General features: G+C 34.2%; 1 protein-coding gene across 1 annotated transcript in view; it reads right to left on the reverse strand.

Moving 5' to 3' along the window:
- LOC129217290 (putative RNA-binding protein Luc7-like 2) overlaps window positions 1–21,955 on the reverse strand; it is a 56,378-nt gene that overhangs the window by 22,559 nt on the left and 11,864 nt on the right. The window contains exons 4-6 of the mRNA XM_054851564.1: window positions 14,609–14,719; window positions 11,051–11,194; window positions 10,611–10,790 (exon numbers count right to left, since the gene is read on the reverse strand). Coding sequence (XP_054707539.1) covers window positions 10,611–10,790; window positions 11,051–11,194; window positions 14,609–14,719 — 435 coding nt within the window. The remainder of the gene's footprint in view (window positions 1–10,610; window positions 10,791–11,050; window positions 11,195–14,608; window positions 14,720–21,955) is intronic.

A 21,955-nucleotide genomic window follows, 5' to 3' on the forward strand; every position in this document is an offset into this window, starting at 1 on the left:
CTAATGTAGTACATAATGGGATTTTATAGTGGAGTTCCCAGAACGGGTGACACCTAGGACGTTAATTTGTGGTGCCCCCCTCCCCCTCCTCACTCGCCCCAGCAAAAAAAAAAAAAAAAAAAAAACTTAGAACAAGGTATTGTGATATGTTATTGCAATAAGAGTAATTGATACGCATAACGTATTCAGTAGAAACAATTGTTTAAATGACAAAATGCATAAATGCAAGCACGGATGCAAGGGAAAGACGATGGCGGTGATAATTTGAGGGATTGTCCACCTCCCATTAACGCAATTTCAGTCGATCTTCGATGAAGTTAGCGGAAGGAGGATGGGGGGGATTCTTCGAAAATAATTCAAAATTGTAGTCTTAAAAACGCGATTGCATTCCATCTGAAGTTCCAAGAAGAGTAGGTGCACAAATTGAAAATAGTTTTTTCTTTTTCGTTTAAAAGGGGGGGGGGAGAGCACTTTAAAAATTCCCCCAGACAGATAGTATATATGTAATATACAACACACATACAAAAACTAACAGGACCGTTGGGAAGTCAAAACTAGGAGATGATCTTTGGTAATGTTAAAGGAAGCAAATGTTTGGGCCCTCCCCAGAATTTTTTTGAAGTTTATGGCTTAAAAACGTGACTATAGACTGCACTTGTGAATGTTAAAGAAATACTGTGGTTTAAGAAATGTCACCGATGCAAATAGGCTATTATCAAACGGTAAAAAAGTCCTAGAAAGCCAAGAATTATTGAACTACTAGAATACCGATTTTTTGAGTCGATTAGCACCCCCCAGCCAATGCTTCAAAATTGAAGCTCCAAAAACGAAATTTTTGACAATCTGAAGATATTAAGGAGATAGTCCAGTCAATAGGTAGAAAAAAACGGGCTTGCCTTACAAAAAATGGGGTCAAAGATTTTTTTTTTTTAATTTGTATACATTAGTGCCAATATGAAAAAACCAAGTTATCCAACACGAAAGACTTCGGGAGAAGTTTTGGGGGCCGAAAAGCCCCCAAAATTTGTGACTTTTTGTATTATTTTCAAAATATCTCAAAAATGGTTAAAATTACAAAAAAACTTCCAATACAAATGTTAAAGAGGATTAAATTTCCCCCAACTTTTGTCATTACAACATTTTTGTAGCATGAAAAGCAAGCGAGTTACAGCTTCTTGAAAGTCACACTTTTCCTGAACCCCTCAGCGAAGTGCATGAAAGCGCATCGGATAACGGAGGAAAAAAGGAGAAACGCCGGCAATCTGACCTTGGAAATCATTTGTCTTTCGCAGTTGAGGGTAAATGTTTCTGCTCCCTTTAACTTAAGCAAAACACCTTCATTCTATCCCTCCCCCCCTTTTTTTTTTACAAATGCGATGTATCGACTCAATAGCTACTCATGTTGGTCATTTCAGAGTTCGAGCGAGAGTATGTTTTATCAATTTGTGTGTTCTGTATTATGATTTTTTCCCCTAGAAATGATTACGCCTGACCAAGGTTTTTTTTTTTTTAAATCTGCGAAACCAGTTTGAATGAACGCGAAATAAAGATTGTCAAGGAGAAAGGAATAGAAAATCTTCAAAGATGCAGCGCAAAACGTCAAAATGAAGAACATCAGCGTTCCTCGTAGGACTTAAAAGAAGTGACAATTCACACTGCCTGTCACAAATGCTATATCAGTGAGCAATCAATCTCTTCCCTTGAAGTAATGGTTGAACCTAACATGTTAACTGAATTCCTCAAGAAAGATTTCTGAGAAATTATAACAACAAGAATCGTCTTATTCAACTTCTTGAGACATATGTATTTCGAAGAGTGTGGCATTGAAGTCAGGCAGACTCAAGAAGATGCCGACTTACTTACTGTTCTTTCAAAGGCGAAGGAAATTGAAAAGGTTGTTATAGTGGGCGAGAGGATATAAATCTGTTGGTGCTGATGACAGCTTTAGGACAGCCTTTCAGCAACTTGTTCTTTTTAAAACCTGGAAGAGAGAATGCTTGTGATTTGTTTTTTTCCCCCACTAAATCCTTTAAGTTTAACCCCAGCAATATTCTTTTCATCCATGCATTTAGTCGGTGTGATATGATTTCGGCAATCTTTGGCCAAGGGAAAATTAAGGTGTGCAACATAGTCAAAAAAAAAAAAAAAAAACTCCTGAAATTAAGGAAGCTATTGGAGTATTTATGAACCCAATCAGTCATCATAATGCCGTAGCTGCAGCTGGAGAAAGCATTTTGAAAATATTATACACAGGTGACTTAAAGTATTTGAATCTATCTTTGGATACTTTGAGATTTAATCTTTTTATAAAACTAGTATACAGGGCCAAAATAAATCTTGCAGGGCTACCTCCAACTTTCGGGGCGGGGGGGGTGCTGGAAGGTATCACTCATATCGGTGCTACCACCAAATTCAAAGTTGGTTGGGCAACATAATTGATCCAGAGAAATGGGGTTGGGAACGCAGAACGCAAGGTCTAATGCCTGTTGACACGAAAACAGATTCAGTTACTCAGAATCTTTTGAAGATTGTACCTTGTACCAGGCCCGGACTTGCCATAGACTTGACCGGGACTTTTCCCGGTGCGCCCCCTCGAAAGGCGCCCTTCTGTTCTTTTCTTATTTTTCGAAAGAATGTTTTAGCAAAATGGAAATAAATTATGTGGAACAAAGAAGTGATTTTGCATGTGAATATTTTCACATGCAAAAGCAATGGTCTTCTTATTTATATAGACGTTCCCTTTTATTGCCCCCAATAAAGGCAATTAGTCCCCTCGCGTTTCATAAACGGTCTGCTCCCAGGGCATCGTTTGTGGCTTATCTTTTGCTCCAAGTTTTCAATTCTGAGGACAAAAGCGGACCCATGGTGTTTCCCCAATAAAAAAGGGATGTGAGGGTGAAAGTGACAGCACATATCTATAGTCAAGAATACGAGAATGGTTTGATTTATTGACTGTACTTAAGTTGCTGTAAAAGAGCGAATAGCATGACTCCCTGTTCTGGTAACGACTATGAGTGCAATAGAAGCAAGAAGACAAATAATGTTAATTTTTGAAATCTGCGCATTAAAAATAGTGTAATGTCGAAATAAGCCGCATAAAAGCAATAATTTAGTGGATGGATGAACACGATGACAGAAGTCAGATGTCGTATTTTTTGTCACTTCACAAAATAACTTTTAGGACAAGACTGCACGGTGATTCCTAGATTTTGGAGTCATGGCGCCCTTTTTGGAACTAAGATATTCGCATGGCGCCCTTCCCAAAATAAAAGTATGACTTGTAACTGGCAGTCAAAAATAAATACGAGTCGTGTATCTGCATTGAATAGCCCTTATTTATCCTGTAAAAAAAAAAAAAAAAGTTTCACAAATAATAAGTCTAAATTAATTGAGAAAAAATAGTTAATTTTCGATGTGGTCCTAGGAGGACTGCAGGGCTCCCCTGGGCACATTTGAGGAATTACTGGACTAAACACAATAAAGATGCCGAAAAATTTTAGAGATAAAACATTTTTCGATTTTAAACTAAGTTTTGTCAATCAAAATCATTACAAGTTCAAGATCTTTGTGTTCAAAACATATTCCAGTTTTTTTTATTTGGATTTAATTCTTTCACTGTCTTTTTAGCCAGATGTGTGTACAAAGGAAGGGGGTCATGGCATAACCTTCGGCATTGAAATTGTTAGGAGAACTTAAGTTACTTAACTGAGTTAACTTAAGAGATTTTTTTAAATCTCATTTTGGGGGTCAAGTTCTCGGGAGGGGGAGCGCTGCGTAGCATTTGGAGGAGGTTCGTCATTGCCCTTGGCGGTGGGCGGTTGTCGCCCCTTATGTAAAAAAAAAGCTACAATACTACCTTAAAAATATTATTATTTGAATTCCTGCATAAAAATCACAATATTATTACATTTTTATGCTGCCTTTATATCGTTTTGGGAAGTTTTTTCATCTGTGTTTCCCTCAGATGAAGCTCGATACCGCGCCCCCCCACCCCTCGCTATCCTGTTGACTCGTGAAGGTTATTATTGATAAACTTTGCATCAATGAAACAATGCAATTCATTATGAGCGGAACGAAGTTTGAGTTTGAAGAAGGAATGTATAACGATGTTGTTAATAAGTAAAACGCAAAGCTATTACTTGTGACGTCGCGAAGGGGAGGGGGGGGGTCCGCCTTGGGTTTGACTGTCTGGGGGGGGGGGGGGTGATACCCAAAGTGGAATTACAAGTTTTTGATAAAAATGAAGCTGAAATGCATTTTTTAAGACTTCTAATTTGAAAAATTTTACAGGGGATAGGTCCGCCCGTACCCCAATATTTCCCACCCCACACCATGGAATCAATACGTACTACTATACTCAGAATTAGGTTCATATTGTCAATACTTAGACCTAGTAGTGACCGCTTATAACAAAAAAACTGAAAACCCATTAGCTTTCCATGTGAGTAAAATAAGTTCAAAGTAATTACGAGGCCAACAATTTCACAGATCCCCTTACTTTTTTGATCTCTTGACGCACACATGTGTCTTGGGTAAGTTACATAAAAAGCATTCATAGTTTTTATTTGCCTTATGTATATTATCCCACATAAAATTTTGTTTTTCACAAATCACAAATACAGTTGTTTCTGAAAATTGTAATATTTTTCATGTTTACATAGAATTTAAATTTTTTTTTTTTGCCTTTAGAGGGAGAGGGGGGAAGGGTGACACATCACTAATTACCGCTCTGAGTGTCACCCATACTAGGTACGCTACTGGTATTACAAAATATTAATAAGAGTCAAGAAAGACTACGTATATTAGAAATGGAATGTGAGAAATATCGAAGTAACCTTATTCGTTTTCTATCTGCAGTTAGTTTTTACATATCAGGATAGTATAAAGCCTAAAAAATAAACAGCACTTTTTTTTTTCACAGAATAAAAGCTAAAGATTCTAACCATTAAAGCATTTTATGAGGGTCTTTCGAAGCATTCTTGTACTGTGCAAGAGCTTTTGACTAACTATCTTTTGGTAAGCAGAAAAAAGGGAGCATACATGTAGACCACACACTTCTTTTATGGCTTTAAATAACACCTTTTAAGATGCTTTATATCGATAAGGATCTGCGATGCTTGGGTCCTGGGGGATTCATAGCAGTGGATTTCTGTTGGACAAGGGAGGACAACTATCATAAATTTTATGCAGTTAGACTACAGAGGTCCAATTGCCGTTACTTACATGAATCGAAGAGTCATTTGGATCAGATTTTTGCATTAGTGAACAAGTAATTTTGAAGCGGCAGCAAAGTTGGATATATTAAGTCAAGGATCTTTTCAACAGTAGGTTACTCGTTTCAGTTTTCATTTTCTTTTTATTGCGAAAATATTTTCCTTCATGTGTAATCTTAAATTATAGAATTACAATCTATGATTCATAATTAATGGCATTATGATCTATGTGCTGCGAAATGACAAATGATATTGCAAAATTTTCGAAAATACATATGGTTAAAAAAACAACGTACTCAGATAAGTTGAAAGGTCTTGTGTTATCAATTGAAAACTATTATTTTAAAAAGTAAAAACTACTAAGATCAAGCCTGTCCTTGAACTTTTTTTTTTTCATCGTCCCTTTGTTTTTTAATATGATTGGTAGTTTTTACGACGGCTCTATCTAGGTCGGTCGCGCCAGTTTTCAAAAACAAAATCTGACACTCAAAAAGTTCTCGAAACTTTAAGACAACAATGCCATGAAAATGAATAGAAACGTTTAAAATGTTCGTTTTTTGCTATATATATACTTTAAAAAATATAACACTTTGGACAGCGAGAATTTCTGAAATGAATTTTCAGAAATTAAATCCTGATTTAAGAATGTGGAAGAAAAAATATCATTACGAAAAACCCTCTTGTTTTCTTATGCTAACAAAAAACTTGTAATTTTAATTTTACTTTAAAAAAAAATAAGGAATTCTTAAATGAAAAAAGGAGGCAAGGGGAAATTGGACATGGTCAAGAAATTTATTTGTTCTTCTTTTAAACTGAAATCTTTGAGTTTTCTTGCAAAAGTTTTATTGATTAATCAAATCAACTCATTTATTCCTTATAATGGTCACAAACAATAATAGTAATTTTAAAATGTATATCCATACATAAAAAAATGATTTCTCAAATGATTTAATTTCAAGCTTTTCCCAATATTTTCAGTGTTATTAAAATGATATTATTTATTACGTATTGCAAAAAGGCGATCAGGTGCACTGGATAAGTTAGAGTTCGATTGGTTGTATTTTCCTCCAAGATATTTGCTATGACATGATCATGTTACTAATAAATAAATAAATAAATATAGGATTTGAAAAAAAAAAATCAGACTTTAAAAATAGATTTTAAGGACTCTAGGTATTACTTATGTTTTATTTATAAAAAATATGTCTTGCAAACATTAAGAAAAAAAAATGATATTTTAAATCATTTTCATGGTAGCAGTTACTTTATAGCATACATAAGTCAATTTCATTACAAATGCATAATTCGTATAAAATTTGACATTTGAGATGTGAGATGCAAAAAAAAAAAAAAAAAAAAAAAAAAAAAAAAAAAAAAAAAAAAAAAAAAAAAAAAAACAAGCAATCCTATAAGTACAAAACAAATGCGTAAACATAATTCGAATAATCTTTTGATTTTGAGGACTGAAATCAATTAATCACTAATGTCATGTCTCATGTTATATCCGCACTAAATTCTTCATTACTCTTTATTAATTTTCATTTTTGATAAATTATAATATTTCTTGATTTACCCAATTTTTAAAATCAAGTTTCCCCTTCATGACTGAATTCCTTTTTTGTATTGCTATTCATCCAAAAACATACCTTTTTTTTAAAAGTACAACTATAGAAACTAGTAATGGCCTGATATTCATTACCACTCGCTCCTACTCTCAAAATAATTGCATAACTAAAATGCTTTAAAAGAGCACCATGCAGAGATGCAAAGATTTTACAGGGCCGATGTGCATAAACTACTGTATTAGAATTGGCATTTATATTAAAACCAATGGCTCTGAGCGGTGTTTTCATCTCCAAACCCCCTACTTGTAGATATTTTTCAAAACTTAAGTCATAAAAACGCAATTGTAAACTATCTTTTGTAATGTTGAAGGAAAGAATGAGGTTTATGTGTATTTTTTTTTTTGAAAAAGTTTTATGAACGCAATTTCAGACGATCTTCGATGATGCTTCGCAAAGAGAGGTTAGGAGGCTCTCCCTTGGAAATTTTGTCGAAAATAAAATTCTAAGACGTAATTGTAGTATCTCTTTGATGACGTTAGGCGTTAGTGGAAGGGTTTGGATTTGGAACTTACTAGAGAACATTTTTCGAAATTGAAGTTTCAAAAACGCAATTTTTGACGGTCTTCGGTGATGGCAGAGAGGGGAGAGGTTTGCCCCTTCCCTCGGACATTTTTGAAAACTAAAATCATAAATGAAAAACACAATCGCAAGCCATCTTTAACGATAAACGAAGAAATGAAATTCTGATCTCTCTCCCAGAAATTTTTAGAAATTGAAGTCAATAATGGAATTTTTGACGCTCTTGGATGATGTTGGGAGGATAAAGGCTCCCCCGCTATGAGGACCTCCCGCGCAGTTTTTCTTACTACTGAATGTTAAAAAATGCAATTTTAGATGATCTTCGATAATAATCGGTAAATGGGGTGGGGGGTCAGAGTTCTCAAGCGGAAATGACTCAGAATTGAAGACCTGTGTTATGAACATGTGTAACCAGGATTCGTAGTAAAGGTTGAATGATTAAAATCAATCGCTCCTCATTTGAAAAATTTCTGTATCCGCTGTTGAGAACGGGCAATTCTCATGATATTGCGCCCCTTAGCAGACGCGCGCCACTCCTCACTGGTTGAGGTTAATGACGCGCGTTAATGACGTATTTTTTTTTTTTAAATGTCTTTCTTTTGCACCCAGTTCCAAAACTTCCCTAAATCTAGAGGGACACTCATAAAATGCAGATATTGCACCCCTAGGGGGCGCGGGCGCCCCACAGATTGAAAATTGGTAAATGAACCAAATAAATGGTGGAGGGTGGCGGTGGGAAAAATGATAGGACATCAAAAACAGTCAAATAAAAGCAATAAGCAATCGTGATTGCTCAAAAAAAAAAAAAAAAAAAAACACTTGCCAAATTATGTGCTAATGATCAGCTTCAGAGATTAATTTGATCCATTTTTTCTAGACATTTTAATGCAATGCAATAGTGCCAAATTCTTTCATTTTGTTCATACTTTTTGGTGAGAAGAAAAAAAAAAGGAAAATTTTTGACTTATAGAGTTAAGTTAACAAGGAAACTTTGATGACAGTCATAAAATAAATAACATTAGTTCTCCATTCAGCATGGGCGGATTTATGGGGGGGCAGAGGGGGACAATGCCCCCCTCCCCAGTTTTGGGAGGACTTTATGTACTAACAACACATCTTCCAAAAAAAATTTAAAAAAATTATTTTTTTTTCTTTTTTGAAAAGTTCAACATGGCATGGGAGGATTTATAGGAGGGGGGGGGCATAGAGGGCAATGCTCCCCAGTTTTGGGAGGACTTCATATAGTAACATTACATCTTCCAAAATCTTAAGACCAAAAAAAAAATTTTTTTTTGAATAGTTCAATGAAAATGAAGAGATTAGCGAATGTCCTTTTCTGATGGGAGAAATAAAAAAAAAACATTAAATACAAATAGTACAGCTGTCACTGGGGTGCTGAAAATATGTCTAAATTCACTATTTGACTGAAAACCATTTGGGCAAGTATATAAATGGAAATATAGGCCAAACGAGCTATGCATTCAGCTGTAACACTTATAATAATTGAGGATTATTTTTACAAATTAGAACCTAAAACAAAGGAAACCCTCCTCCCCCATTTGCACTAACAGAACAATCTACTCGTTATAATTTGTTTTCTTTCTTTTCAGAATGTTTATTTTCAATTTGCATGATTTCAAAAACTAGATATTTTGTGTTGTTACAGACGAAAGATTTTGAAGAACCTTCTGAATTCACATGTTCAGATTGGTAAAATTGTAAAAATCCTTTAACTGTAAAAACTGACGAATTTTCATAAAAATTACAAAAATCTGCAGGTAAGAGTGAATTACATACAGGGAAGGATTTGCCTATAAGATAAACAAGCTATAGCTGAGGGCCACTACTTTGAAGTGGGTCCGTAACTCGCAAAAAAAAATGCATCATTCGCTCCTTAAAAAATGGAAAGTGCGTGAAAAAACTAATTTCATTTTCAAGAGCTTGAAAGCCTTAAATATTTGGAAACGTGTGGCTACAAACCTTAAAATTTAAAATTTCTAACAAATGATAGGGGGAGGAATGCCAAAATATGTCAAATTCAACTCCTTGCTACATCCTGCATCAAAAAAGTACAAATCATGGTTCTTATGTTCGTAATATATTGCTTGAAATAAATTTTTCTGACTCACATGTTTCACATCTTGCTATTTTTTTAATCCCGAATGCAGTATTTTGGAAATTTTTTTGTATCGATTGCTTTTATCTTGTTTCTACTGCATATTGTTAATCTGCTTAGCCCAGAAAAAAAATGATACACTACCTCCATTCCTTTTCGTTTTCTGCACTGCTTATAATTTAAAAAAAGGTTATTATAATGAGAATTCTATAGTTTATTTTTTCTTTTAAACTTAAAATAGTTGTTTTTTTTAAAGAAGTTTGAACAATACTGTACAACTGTATAACCTAGTACTCAATTTCAGAGACTGGAAAGTGCAAATAAGTTGCCTTAAATTATTAAATGTTCTAAAAACCTTGAAAAGAATTGGCGTAGTATAACCTACTAGGGCTCTTGTGCCAAAACACCCAATCTAACCAACTAAACCTTGAAAATGATTAGACAAGTCTTTGAAACTCCTAAGCAAAGTGCGCTTCAATTTTATTTCTTATGAAGTGTATAAATTATGAATTGTTCAAATAAGTAGTATGTTACTCTCATGTTACTTATTTTCTAAATCTGTATACCATTTCTTTTAAAGTATTAACTTACATCACAAAGCACATTTAAATCATAAAAATTTTTTTAAAAAAAATTTGTCTATATTTTCCTGAGATTTTCGTCTATCCAATTAACCCTTATAAGGCTTCAAAATGCAAAATTTTACATCCATTTTACAAAATATCCTCCGGGGGAGAAACCCCCGGACCCCCTACAATTGGAGATATTCTATATCCAACTTAAAAGGGAGCCCTGCGTCAGTCTTGATACCAGTCACCTCTCTTAAGGTCAATTCAAAAAGGACAGCATGAAAACACATTAATGAAAACGACACACACACAAAAAAAAGGTAAAGCATGGCCTTATTCATCACAGGAAAACAGACCAAAACATGGGGGGGGGGGGGGGGGGAAATTAAAAATGTTGCTCAAAAAAGATCCTGCCCCCCCCCCAGAAACTTAGTCCTAAATCCGCCTATGCCATTCAGTTAAACAGGAATAAATATTCACTTTGGCTTATCGAAGGTTTCAGCTCATCAAAGTTTGACTAATCGAAGTTTCACTGTAATAAAAACAATAAAAACTTAAAATTACTAACCTCTAATTCTTCAAGCTTTTCCCTGATGTGCATGAAACCAAGGTGAAGTTTTCCATTGAAATGATCTGCCAATCTTTTGTCATTATCATTCATGCCCAGATAGGATGAGCAAACTTCACACACTCTAAGTTTCAGCTGTTGTTGAACCACTGTTGATGAAGATGATTTTCTATAGTTTGCCTGGAAATGAATAGAACATTAAAATAATAATTAATATTTTATTTTGAAGAGTGGTATGTTATTAAAAAATAACAGCAATGATTAAAATACAGTACAACAATGACATACAGTAAATAGAGCGTGATTATAGCAAATGACTCTTGGGCCTTGAAAAAGGTAAATAAACTAATGAAAAACTTTAATTAAATGAATTATTTATCATCATACTGTTGCAAGGCAATTAAGAAAACATTTAAACTAAACATTTTAGACGAAATTACCTCAGCTTTTTCCTTTTCTTTTTTCAGCTTCTCAGCCTCCTCTAGCAACTTCAAAGATTCTTCTAAATTGCCATTTATCCCTAAATGTTCAGCTCTTGAAAGAGTTTCATCAATTTTATCAGCCAATATTTGAGTTTTCTGCAACTTAAAAAAAAAAAAGGTTAGGGTAACGGCACCAGTAACAAACATGCTTAAGACATCGCTATCAGGTTAACTCGATTTTCTGATCCTCTTAATGTATTTAGAATTTTTAAACTATTTTTCTCTCACGCAACTACATCTCATCTAACGTTTGACTGTTTCTGGATCTTCTGAATAAGTTTACCCTATTTTTATTTGCTCAATTTCAGAAAAGGTCCTACCCTCCAGTAACAGACACCAAAAAATATGATGATAGACAGTAACAAAAAGGATGAGTAAGCGAGAAAATTCCTTTTTTCTCTTCAAAATGTGCAAAAGTTCTTTAATTTTAGAACTAAAACCCTATTCAATTCAAATGAACATAGAATACCAGCAGACCTCTTGGTGGCTGTTCATAACCTTCCACCACTGGCTTATAAATACCAAAAGGCTCATAAAATGCATTCTGATAACACTAGGTGATTACACCGTATTCAAGGGTCACAGTAACATCAGTTTCACCCACTTAAAATTCTTATTTAAATCTAAATTTACACCTGTCTGTTGCTGGAACCTTGTCTGTTATTGGTGCGCTATCCTATATAGGTATTGGCATGAAGTCTGTTGTATGAGTAAACATAATTCATTGCTAGTCTAAATGATGAATACTTAAAAAAAAAAAATATCTGAAAAACATTACACTCCTAAGACATTCTTGAACTATTAAAATAAAAACATATATGCAAACAGTTAGAACCTAAAACAGAAATTTCAGTCCCTATGCTATACAAGATTTAATATTTGCAACAATGACAAAGAAAAAATCTTTTACAACTATATTTGCAGGGAAGGCAAAAGGCAGTATCTGCAGAATGAATTCGTAAGATACTTGAGGAAAAGCGTTTCCATGTAAACGAGGAAAATGTTGGAAATCGGCATTTTTTACTTTTGCTGTTGTATTTTTAGTGGAAACCAAAAAAGCAAGCTAGCTTGTACAATAAAGCTAAATTACAATAGATGACAAAAATATACAAAATATGAAAATTGAAAAATTTGCAGATACTGTCCTTTACCTTCCTATGGCAGTATATGGCTATAAGTGGTTTTAGAGTCTATAAAACAAATATACTTGCTGTAATTAAAATAATAAAATCTGCTTGTTCTCAATATCTATATTTTTATGATGTACTCAATTGAGACCTCTATAACTACAGGCCTTTATGCAATTAAACCCCCCTCCCCTCCACTCAGATCCTTTATTGTTACTTTCTCAGTCTTTAGAGTCAAAAAACAAAATCCTTAACCACACAACCTCAAAACCTACAAACGCATGGAATTTATAACTATTAAGATGAGAGAGAGGCTAGAAACTTTCTTTTCTTACAGTTCAAGTATTTTTCCTTACGAAGGAATGCAACGGCTCAGAGGAAACAATCTCTGCATAATGCTGAACATGGAGAAGTTAAAGTATTTCACACAACAGAGTACCCCATACCTACCACTATTTGTGGTTTAACCAGTTGGATGGGCCACTGAAGACAGCCCTGATTTTTTGATCCAGACCAGAAGCCAATCAATTCCTGGTCCAACACTCCTAGAGGTATTGATTCACTTGGAGGACCTGGCCCTGATTCAACATGCCTTAGTCACCATTAATGTACACGGAGCATCTTCAACAGGCTGGGATCGAACCAGGGACCCTTTGGTTATGAGTCTGATGCCCTATCGATCAGGCCACCAGGACCCAGTTAAAGTACTTACAACAAAACACACTGCGATCTCATATGCAATGACCACCAGACTGTTTGCAAGTATTTTTGTTTAGAGCATGTCTTATAGGGTGAGGTCTCTGTAGCGCTGTTTGTTTGCATGTCATTGTGGTAATCCCAAAGTGGTGGCTTCAATTCCCGCCCTTTGCCTTGGTTGTAACTTCCTTCTATGTGCTGTTCATTCTGTCCTACACTATGATGTGCCTGTACTGTACTATCTGTCATATTGAATGTGAGTTCATTAACTGGTCCTGTGTGACCAAGTACACAAACTCGAAATGTATGTTGTCAATATATCCAAAAAAAAAAAAAAACCTTATAGGGTTTTTGTATTTATCATTGCAAAAATTAGTTTTTATTTTCTGTCATATATTCCTTTACAACATTCATCTATTTATGCTTCAAAACAAGAAGTTTTTGATTGAAAATATAAGCCATATTACCAAACAAATTACATTATCTTTGGATGACTCTTTTCTTCTATACAAATAAAATAATGAGTTCTGAAGAACCTTTGGAAAAAGTTAGATACTTCCAATAATGTTGGAATGTCCAACTGTGTACATTGTAAAGTTAGATACTTTACAATGACATGAAAGATATTACTAAGTTCAAACAAATAAACTTATCAATGAAGTTTTAATTGAAGTTGAGCAACTTATAACAACACATGTTTTAAGTGCTGAAAGAATAAATTTCAGTGTTTGAATTGATGTAGTCATAAATACAAAATAAGTTTGTGTTTGAATTAAAGAAGACATTAACTTATTGGTTAATTAAATCTTGTCTTTTCATGAGAACCATCTAGAGTAAAAATGGTGAAAGTCAGTTTTTTCATAGTTAATACTTACTCCATCAGAAATTTGTTTTAACCTTATTCAACTTCATGCAATAGCGGTGTTAAATCTGGGAAAAAATATTTGTCAATGGCTAGTAATCGTAAAAACAACAGTAGCATTTTGTGCAAAAGCGGCTACTAAACCATTCAATTACTCAAAAATTCGTTTTATTGAATTACTGTATTTACTGCGTTTTATCCGCTATGGTTTTTTTTTTACACAAGTCCTAAAATGGGCCTGAAGAAAAAAAACGTATAATCCGCAGATAATACAAAAAAAGAAAATAAAGTTCTGCTTAAACATACAATTTTAGCAACTAAATTAAAAATGTAAGGAAGTAATAACTTTTATGGTATAATCAAAATTAATCTAAGAAATAATGATTTGTTTGTAAAATCATAATTATAGTACATTAATTACTTGAAGACAGAGTCAAGCCAAAGGAGCAAATGGTCTAATCTTGTGCAAATGAAGGCTTTTTCCTTAACTGTATGGTTGTTTATTTTACACAGCCTGGAATTGCATAAGAGGAACATTCAAGATATGTAAAATCAACAACCTATAGGCAGTGAAATGGTCTTCACTGGCGAATCCTGCTGTAAGTATCGAGGATCAATGCGTTGGTGTTAAGAAGAAAAAAACACACAGATAATCTGAGGCAGCGTATCATCTGCACCTCATTAACTTAACACTTTTTAAACAGACAATCCATGGATAATACACAAGAAAATACGGTAGTTATAATAGAAATTTTAATTCATTCAGTCAATGTCAAATAACAAAAGGTCAAATTAAATTTGTAGTAAATACTGAGCATTCAATTTACTTACTTTAAAAGCTTCTTTGGCATTTAACATTTCTTGGGTGCCAGCAAGCCTTAGTTTGGCAACTTGAGTACGTCTCTCACTTTCAGCAATAAAATTTCTTAACTGTTTCACAGCCTAAGTCAAATAATGGAAATTAATGATTTTAAATGAGAAAAGAAAGTTTAAATTCATGTAACAAATAAAAGTCATGTAACAAGTTGAGTAAAAATTAAAATTTATCGATGCAAATGATTATTTTTTACTTTGGAGAACACAATATACAAACTATAAATGGATCTCCAAACAAAATATGACCTTTTCAAGATTTTTTATGTTTAAATTACACTGAATTAATAACTAGAACAAAAAGATATTTAATATAGAAGTTTTAAAAAAGTAAGCTGGGCAGAAAAAAATTTTGCTATAAATACAATACAAATGACCGGGCAACAGGCTCTGAGCCCAGCTAGGCTGGTCCTAGTCAGTTTATAAGTCCCCAATGAAGATCTATAGCCCCCTTAAAGCTATCCACCTCCTTGCTTATTACTACCTCTTCTGATAAGCTGTTTCAACTGCACACGACCCTACTAAAGAAGGAAGTTTTCCTAATTTCTAGGTTAGCTTGAGTTTTGAATAGCTTAAAACAATGTACCCTTGTCTTGCTTTCCGAGAGAAAATTTAACCTGTTAACATCTTTCATTTTGATAAATTTAAACAACTGAATAATGTCCCCTCTGGCTCTCCTTTGCTCCAGACTATACATATTAAGCCTATCAAATCTGTTATCATAGTCTAAATATGAAAGTCTTCTTACTAGTCTAGTAACTCTTCTTTGAACCCTTTCCAACACAGAAACATCTTTCTTGAGATAAGGAGACCAAAACTGAACAGCATATTCCAAAAATGAGGTCTTACTAAATTCCTATATAAGGGCAGAAGAACCTTCTTCGCTTTGTTTGAAATAGATCTATTGATAAACCCAAGCATTCTGTTGGCTTTGTTACTTGCACTGCTGCACTGTTGACTAAACTTGAAATCCTGATTTATTAAGATACCTAGTTCAATAATGTTTTCTGCCTGACTAATGACCGAACCCTGTAAATAATACCTTGTAGGCTTATTTCCATGACCTAAGTGTAGCACTTGACATTTCCCTACATTAACTGCCATACCCCACTTATCTGCCCATTTAGTATTATGATCTAAATCCTCTTGAAGCTATTTTAATTGTTCCTCATTCCCTACAATCCCCATAACTTTTATGTCATCAGTAAAATAACTTCTGTTTCTAGAAATATTTTCATCAATGTCATTCATAAAAATAATAAACAGAAGAGGCCCTAAAACTGATCCCTGAGAAACCCCGCTTAAAGCATTGTTCTATTTAGAATGATTTCCTCTCACAATTACTCTTTATTTCCTTCCAGTCAGCCAATTCCTAACCCAAACTAAGGTTTTTCCTCCTATTTCCTCCTAATTCTATTTTCGGGACTTTAGTAGAAACGGAAATAGGGTGGCTAATAAGAGAAAAGATTTTAACACTTGGGATTCAAACAATCGTGCAGCATTAAATAAAAGTAAGATGGGCTTACTTAAGGTTTTTTATACAAATGCTCGTAGTATTAGGAACAAGATGGAAGAATTGAAAAGCATAATTATAGACGAGAGGTTGGATATTATTGGAGTTACCGAGACATGGGCTACCGAAAGTGATGATGATTTATTATCTATTGCTGGGTATAATTTGTTTAGACAAGATAGAGTAGGTAAAAGAGGTGGTGGGGTTTTATTTTATGTCAGAGACACGTTAATTTGCAATGAATTGGTAATTAATGATAAACCTAATGAGATTGATATGATTTGGATGGAGTTGATTAGTAATAAGGGCAAAAAACTACGTTTGGGGAATACTTATAGGCCACCCAACTTAAGCCAGGGTCAAGACGAACAGATGTTTAGTATTATTAGTGACATTTCTAGCAAGGGGTCAGTCATCATAATGGGAGATTTTAATTTTCCAGGAATTGATTGGAATAATTTTTACCATAGTAATAGCAGAGAAGAGGATTTTTTGAAAGTAATTGGTGCAGGACCGTCGCCATAGGGGGGGTGAGGGGGGTGTCTCACCCTCCCAGTGATTTCATCCAGTCGGCAAAATCAGTTCATAAGTCAGCATTTTCAATGTTTCGGAATTTCAAAGCTTTAATTGTCAGAAATTTAAAAAAAAAAAAAACGTTAGCATATTCATACAAAGTTATACATCTAACCTTTTCATACTTTGCGCAAGAGAAAATAATGAATGAGATCTCCGTTTACATTCAGTTTTACATTGCTCACACTATGCCGATTGCTTAGTTTTGCGACCGCTCATTTTGCCGAGACAATAAACGTCCACTCAGAAAATTCAGCTAGAGTCGGCATTTTTGCTTTTTTAGTTGATTCTGTATTCTAAATCTTTGAGTAAATTAGTATGTAGCTTGACCACGTGCACCACCTTTATTTGAACCCCCCTATTTCACCTTTTATTGAAAAAGGAAAAACCAAAAAAAAAACATGTATATTTTGCGTACTGACGATTATTCATCTGAAAACCTGAAAGACATAATCAATTCGCCGACTGCTAATTGCACAGTATTCTTAATTTACCGACATTTACTTGAACAAAGTATTATTTTGCCGACATTGTATCCAGGGACACACCAAACTTAATTTCTTGGGGAAAATTCTCAATTTTCCGAATGATAAAATACGGATATGCAATGTACACATGAGAAGGGACATTCAGGAATTTTGAAAAATGCAATAATGTCTTAAAATTTGCCGAATAATCAGACAAATTTGGCCGAATAAGGATTTTTATGGAGGCCACTGGGACCACGCAATGGGCGCCGCCTTCCTGTACTCAGTCGGCAATTTCAGCTACAATCAGCTATTTTTACTTTTAGAGTGAATTCTAAGTTCACTATATCTTTGATACAAGTTAAAAGGAAGTGTGCACATTTTTACATTTTCTCATTTTAACAAACTTTTCAATGCAAATCATAAGTTCTAATAAGTGTTTATACTGTAAATTTTAAAAAGATAATTCAATCTTTAAATATTATTTAGAAATATCTGGGAAGCTGTATCACACATGAAGATTACCTGTGAGCAGCAGAGATGTAAGATTCAAATATTTTTTAAAAAATAGTTATTCAATAAACTATATAGAAACCCACGGAAAGTCGCAGTTTAAAAACACAACTACATTAATAAACATGATAGCTTTAGACAGCGCACAGTGGACACAATTATAAAATTGAATCATCAATAAAAAATTCACAGCAAAGTGAAGAAATACATAGGGTGCCAAAATGATAAAAAAATTAAAATAGAGAGAAAGATTTTATTACAACACAAAGACCCATTGGTATGTATTTTAAGTGTTTGATTTTGAAACAAACTTCTGAATACATTCAGCACCATTTCCCCTTTTTCTAGGCTGACGGGTAAAAACCAAAATAATATTCTACTCGCAGGGGTTATGCCTATTTGTCGACCACACAAGTTTATTGTGTAACTAAAGCAAGACATTTGTCCGCCAATTGTAACACTCAGAAATGCCGTCGTGGAGACGGCGTGGGGTAATCGTGTGTAGGGGTGACATTAGAAATGTCAGACCTTGAGGGGTCTTTTCTGTTAAAAACCTTTCTCTGGAATCTGGAACTAAGAGCTCAAGGGAAAATTAGAGAAGAGTTGGATCAACTGTTGTTGTGTGCTTAGGACGGTCTGTCCGGCCCCAGCTGTGTGAACGTTCTGCCTGAAGAAGGAAAAAGAAGGTTATTGGCGTTGGAGCCTTGAAGAGATACAAGCGCATTGAGTTTGTCCGGCTCCCGAGTTAGGCAGAAGACTTGAGTGACTATCCTGCAGTTATTTTATTCATTATGAAGTCAAAAAAAAAAAAAGTCTAGTTAAAGTTTTGAACTTTATTCGCATGTGAATGAACAATAATTCCCATTGTGGTAAGTAAGGAAAAATCTGAAAAAGCATTTTATTTGAATTTGAGGAAAAAAAAAAAAACGCTTATTGAAATGCAGCAGAAAAGGTATGATTATTTTAACGTAATATTTTCAAAGCATTATTTTAATCTTTCTCCATTTATATAAATATATATATATCTTCCGTTAAATATTGAAACATAAGAGTTCTAAGTAAGTTGCTGGGATGAAAAAATCGGTGTGAAAAGTTTCAAAAAAGAAAAGAAAAGGAAGGGGGGGGGGACAAATGAATGCTTTTTTTACTGTAAAATTTCAGAAGAAAATGCAATCTTAAAATATTATTTAGGAACATTCAAACATGTACATCATTAAAATTACCATTTACCAAACCAAAGACAGCTGGAATACGTTTCAAACATTTTTTTAACCAATAGAAAAAAAAAATAGTCAGAGTGTTATAGAATTACATAACAAGTTTCAATTAAAAAAAAAAAAAACTAGAGGTAAGAAAACATGATAGCTTCCTAGGACACACCCGTACAAAAGTAAGGAAAATAAGTTTCAAATAGAGGAAAAGATTCAAAATCATGTCTAGAAAAGTCACATTAGTAACTCTAATGAGTGTTTAAAAAATGAGTTATAGAAAATTAACGTAAAATGAAAGTTATCAAGGAATTTAGGATTCCTCATATTTAAATAAAATTAAAAAAGTTATGTTATTAGGTATCACTAAAAAGTACCACCTGTATTCATAATGATAAACGTTTAACCCTACCTCAATCTAAAATATAAAAGCTTTAACTTATCTGTAAGTTCAAAATGTTAACAGATTGTAATAAGGTTGCATAATTTTGTACTTGAAACAATTAAAAACATTAGAGTGAAAATTGAAAATTTCGTCGTGCAAAACTAAAACAGCTAAAATGTTTTCTAAAAAGAAAATCTGGAGGAGGATCTCCTACCTTTTTTTCTTTTAATAAATAAAATGATTTAGGGAAGTAACTTAGGAGGGAGGGACGGAGGAATCGCAGAACCTAACGATTTCCTTTTATCTTATGGTAATGAAATGTAATCTAAGTTGCGTTTTTTAGAAACTTACTGCAGGAGGGCCCTATGACATCAACGAAGATCGTCTGAAACTTCGTTTTTTGGCATTCAATTTCAGAAAGTTGTCTAGAGAGAGATCTTCTGAATCTCGTTTACCACAAATGGCCTACAATGGCACTTTTAAGACCTCAATTTTCAAAACGTTTTCGAGCGAAATCACTTCGTATCACCTTCTCCTAACATCACCAATAGTCGTTTAATGTTTAAAACTATATGTTTAGAACTACAATTCAAAAAACACTTGGGGAAACACTCCGATCCTCCTTTCTTAAACCCCGTGGTGTAGCAAAGATTCTGTTTCGGAAGAGCCCCAGGTTCTTAGGTTCTTACCTCAAGGAGATTAAGAAATTAATTATTTTTCATTGAATTGCTAAATTGGATTCATTATAGATAATGCTAATTATTTATATCTGCTAATTATTAATTAATAGTTGTTTAAAACACCAATACACTCCTAAATAACCTCAAAATTTTTGCATGAGTTATATTCTTAACTAGAGGATAGAAATGCTGACAAGTTTTCTCCTTCAGTATTTCTGACTGTGGTGTTTGGGAGCTGACCCTGCTCGAAACATTGTAAAGGCTATGTTTTGCTAAGTTGGATGAGGGGGAGGAGTGGAAGATCTTACCTGAAATTGTTTAAAACTTAAGATCCAAAAACCGCATTTTTGAAAACATTACGGAACTGTTTGGGAATCGGGGGCTCGCCCCCGAAAATCTTCCGCAATTAAAAGTCAAAAAACAAGGTTTTAGGCTCCCTTTGATCTCCAAGAAGGATTATGCCCTCGGCCCCTCTTCCTGTGCGCTGGGCCCCTCCCCTGGTTACGCCGCTACCCAAATCCATCAAAGTTGTCTAGAGATTTTTTTTTTCAAGACATACGTTTTTAAAATTTTTCCAGGGGGCAGCACCCGAACATCATCGCAGATTGCGTAAAAATACATTTTTCGAACATCATTCGCAGAAAATTTCCGGGGAGTCTATGAACCCCACTCTTTCCCACAACACTAAAAATATGTCATTCCCCTCTCCTTTCCTTAATATCACCAATGGTGGTGGTCTATGATTGTCTTTCTGGAACTTTAATTTCACGAAATCGCCTAGGCCCCAGCGGAAACAAACATGACTTACTATCACCTGTTTAAGTCTTTAGTTTCGAAAAATTTCCTGAGTCTGCTTCAGGGGCAGAAACCTCCGAATACCACTTTTTCTAGCCTAATATTACTAGTGTGATATAACTCATTTTGCAAACTATTTCTCCCATACATAGCAATTAATTCTTCTGATTTGTTTACTTAAAATCACTATTTGTGCGCCATGGAAATGTTCAATCAGAATCAAGGTACTCAAAGATACCAAAACGACTGATTATCATGAGGGTCCCCCCCCCCCAAAAAAAATATATATATACAACATAATTAATTTACCATTGTATTACAAAACTTTTTGAGTAGAAAATGTTCTTATGTGTTAAATTTGATATGGATAAAATACGTTTTCTTTTTCTTTTTTTCGAATTTCCTCAGAACGTCTCCTCCAAAATTCCTTGTAATTCCTCATTGCCGTTTTCTCTAGCTAATTTGACACTGTCCACTGTACATTTGTAAATACCTACATTCAGTGCCAGATTTAAGGGGAGGAGGAGACAAGGGTTGCCAGGGGAGGCGACTTCTAGAAGGTGGCGAATTCATACTATTTTTATGTTTTTTTCGTTGAAATTCAATTTTAAAACTTGAAAGATGGATAGGGGCGGCAGTTTCGATATTTGCCCCGCCTCGGAAAAAAATGTATATCCGTCACTGCCTACCCTCTCCCCTAAAGTATCCTTAAATAGCCTAAAACTGTGTTTTTAAAACTTTAATTTCGAAAAACCTTCGGAAGAAGGCCCCCGAACCCCCTATCCCTTCCTTCGCATCAATAAAGAAGGCATAAAATCTTTGTTTTTAGAAATTTCTATGGAAGAACTCCCGAAAACCACCTTTTCTAGAAAAAGGCCCCATATTGACTCCAGCGAAAAAGATGAGAATGAATCCACGATCCTCTTGCTTCTTATATAAACCAAAGCATAAAATCATGTTTTTAGTATGCCAATTTCGGAAATTTTCCGGCAGACAACAGGCTATCTTGACTTTAATCGATATTAATGCATCCCCTTAGTATCACTGAAGCACTGAAGCTTGTCTACAATTGCATGTTCCAGACTGCAATATGTAAGGAATTCTGGTCAGAGGCCCTGAATTTATTTTCATATATATATATATATATATATATAAAATGTGTGTACATATT

This window comes from Uloborus diversus, chromosome 2, assembly GCF_026930045.1.
Source record: "Uloborus diversus isolate 005 chromosome 2, Udiv.v.3.1, whole genome shotgun sequence".
Taxonomy (NCBI): Eukaryota; Metazoa; Arthropoda; class Arachnida; order Araneae; family Uloboridae; genus Uloborus; species Uloborus diversus.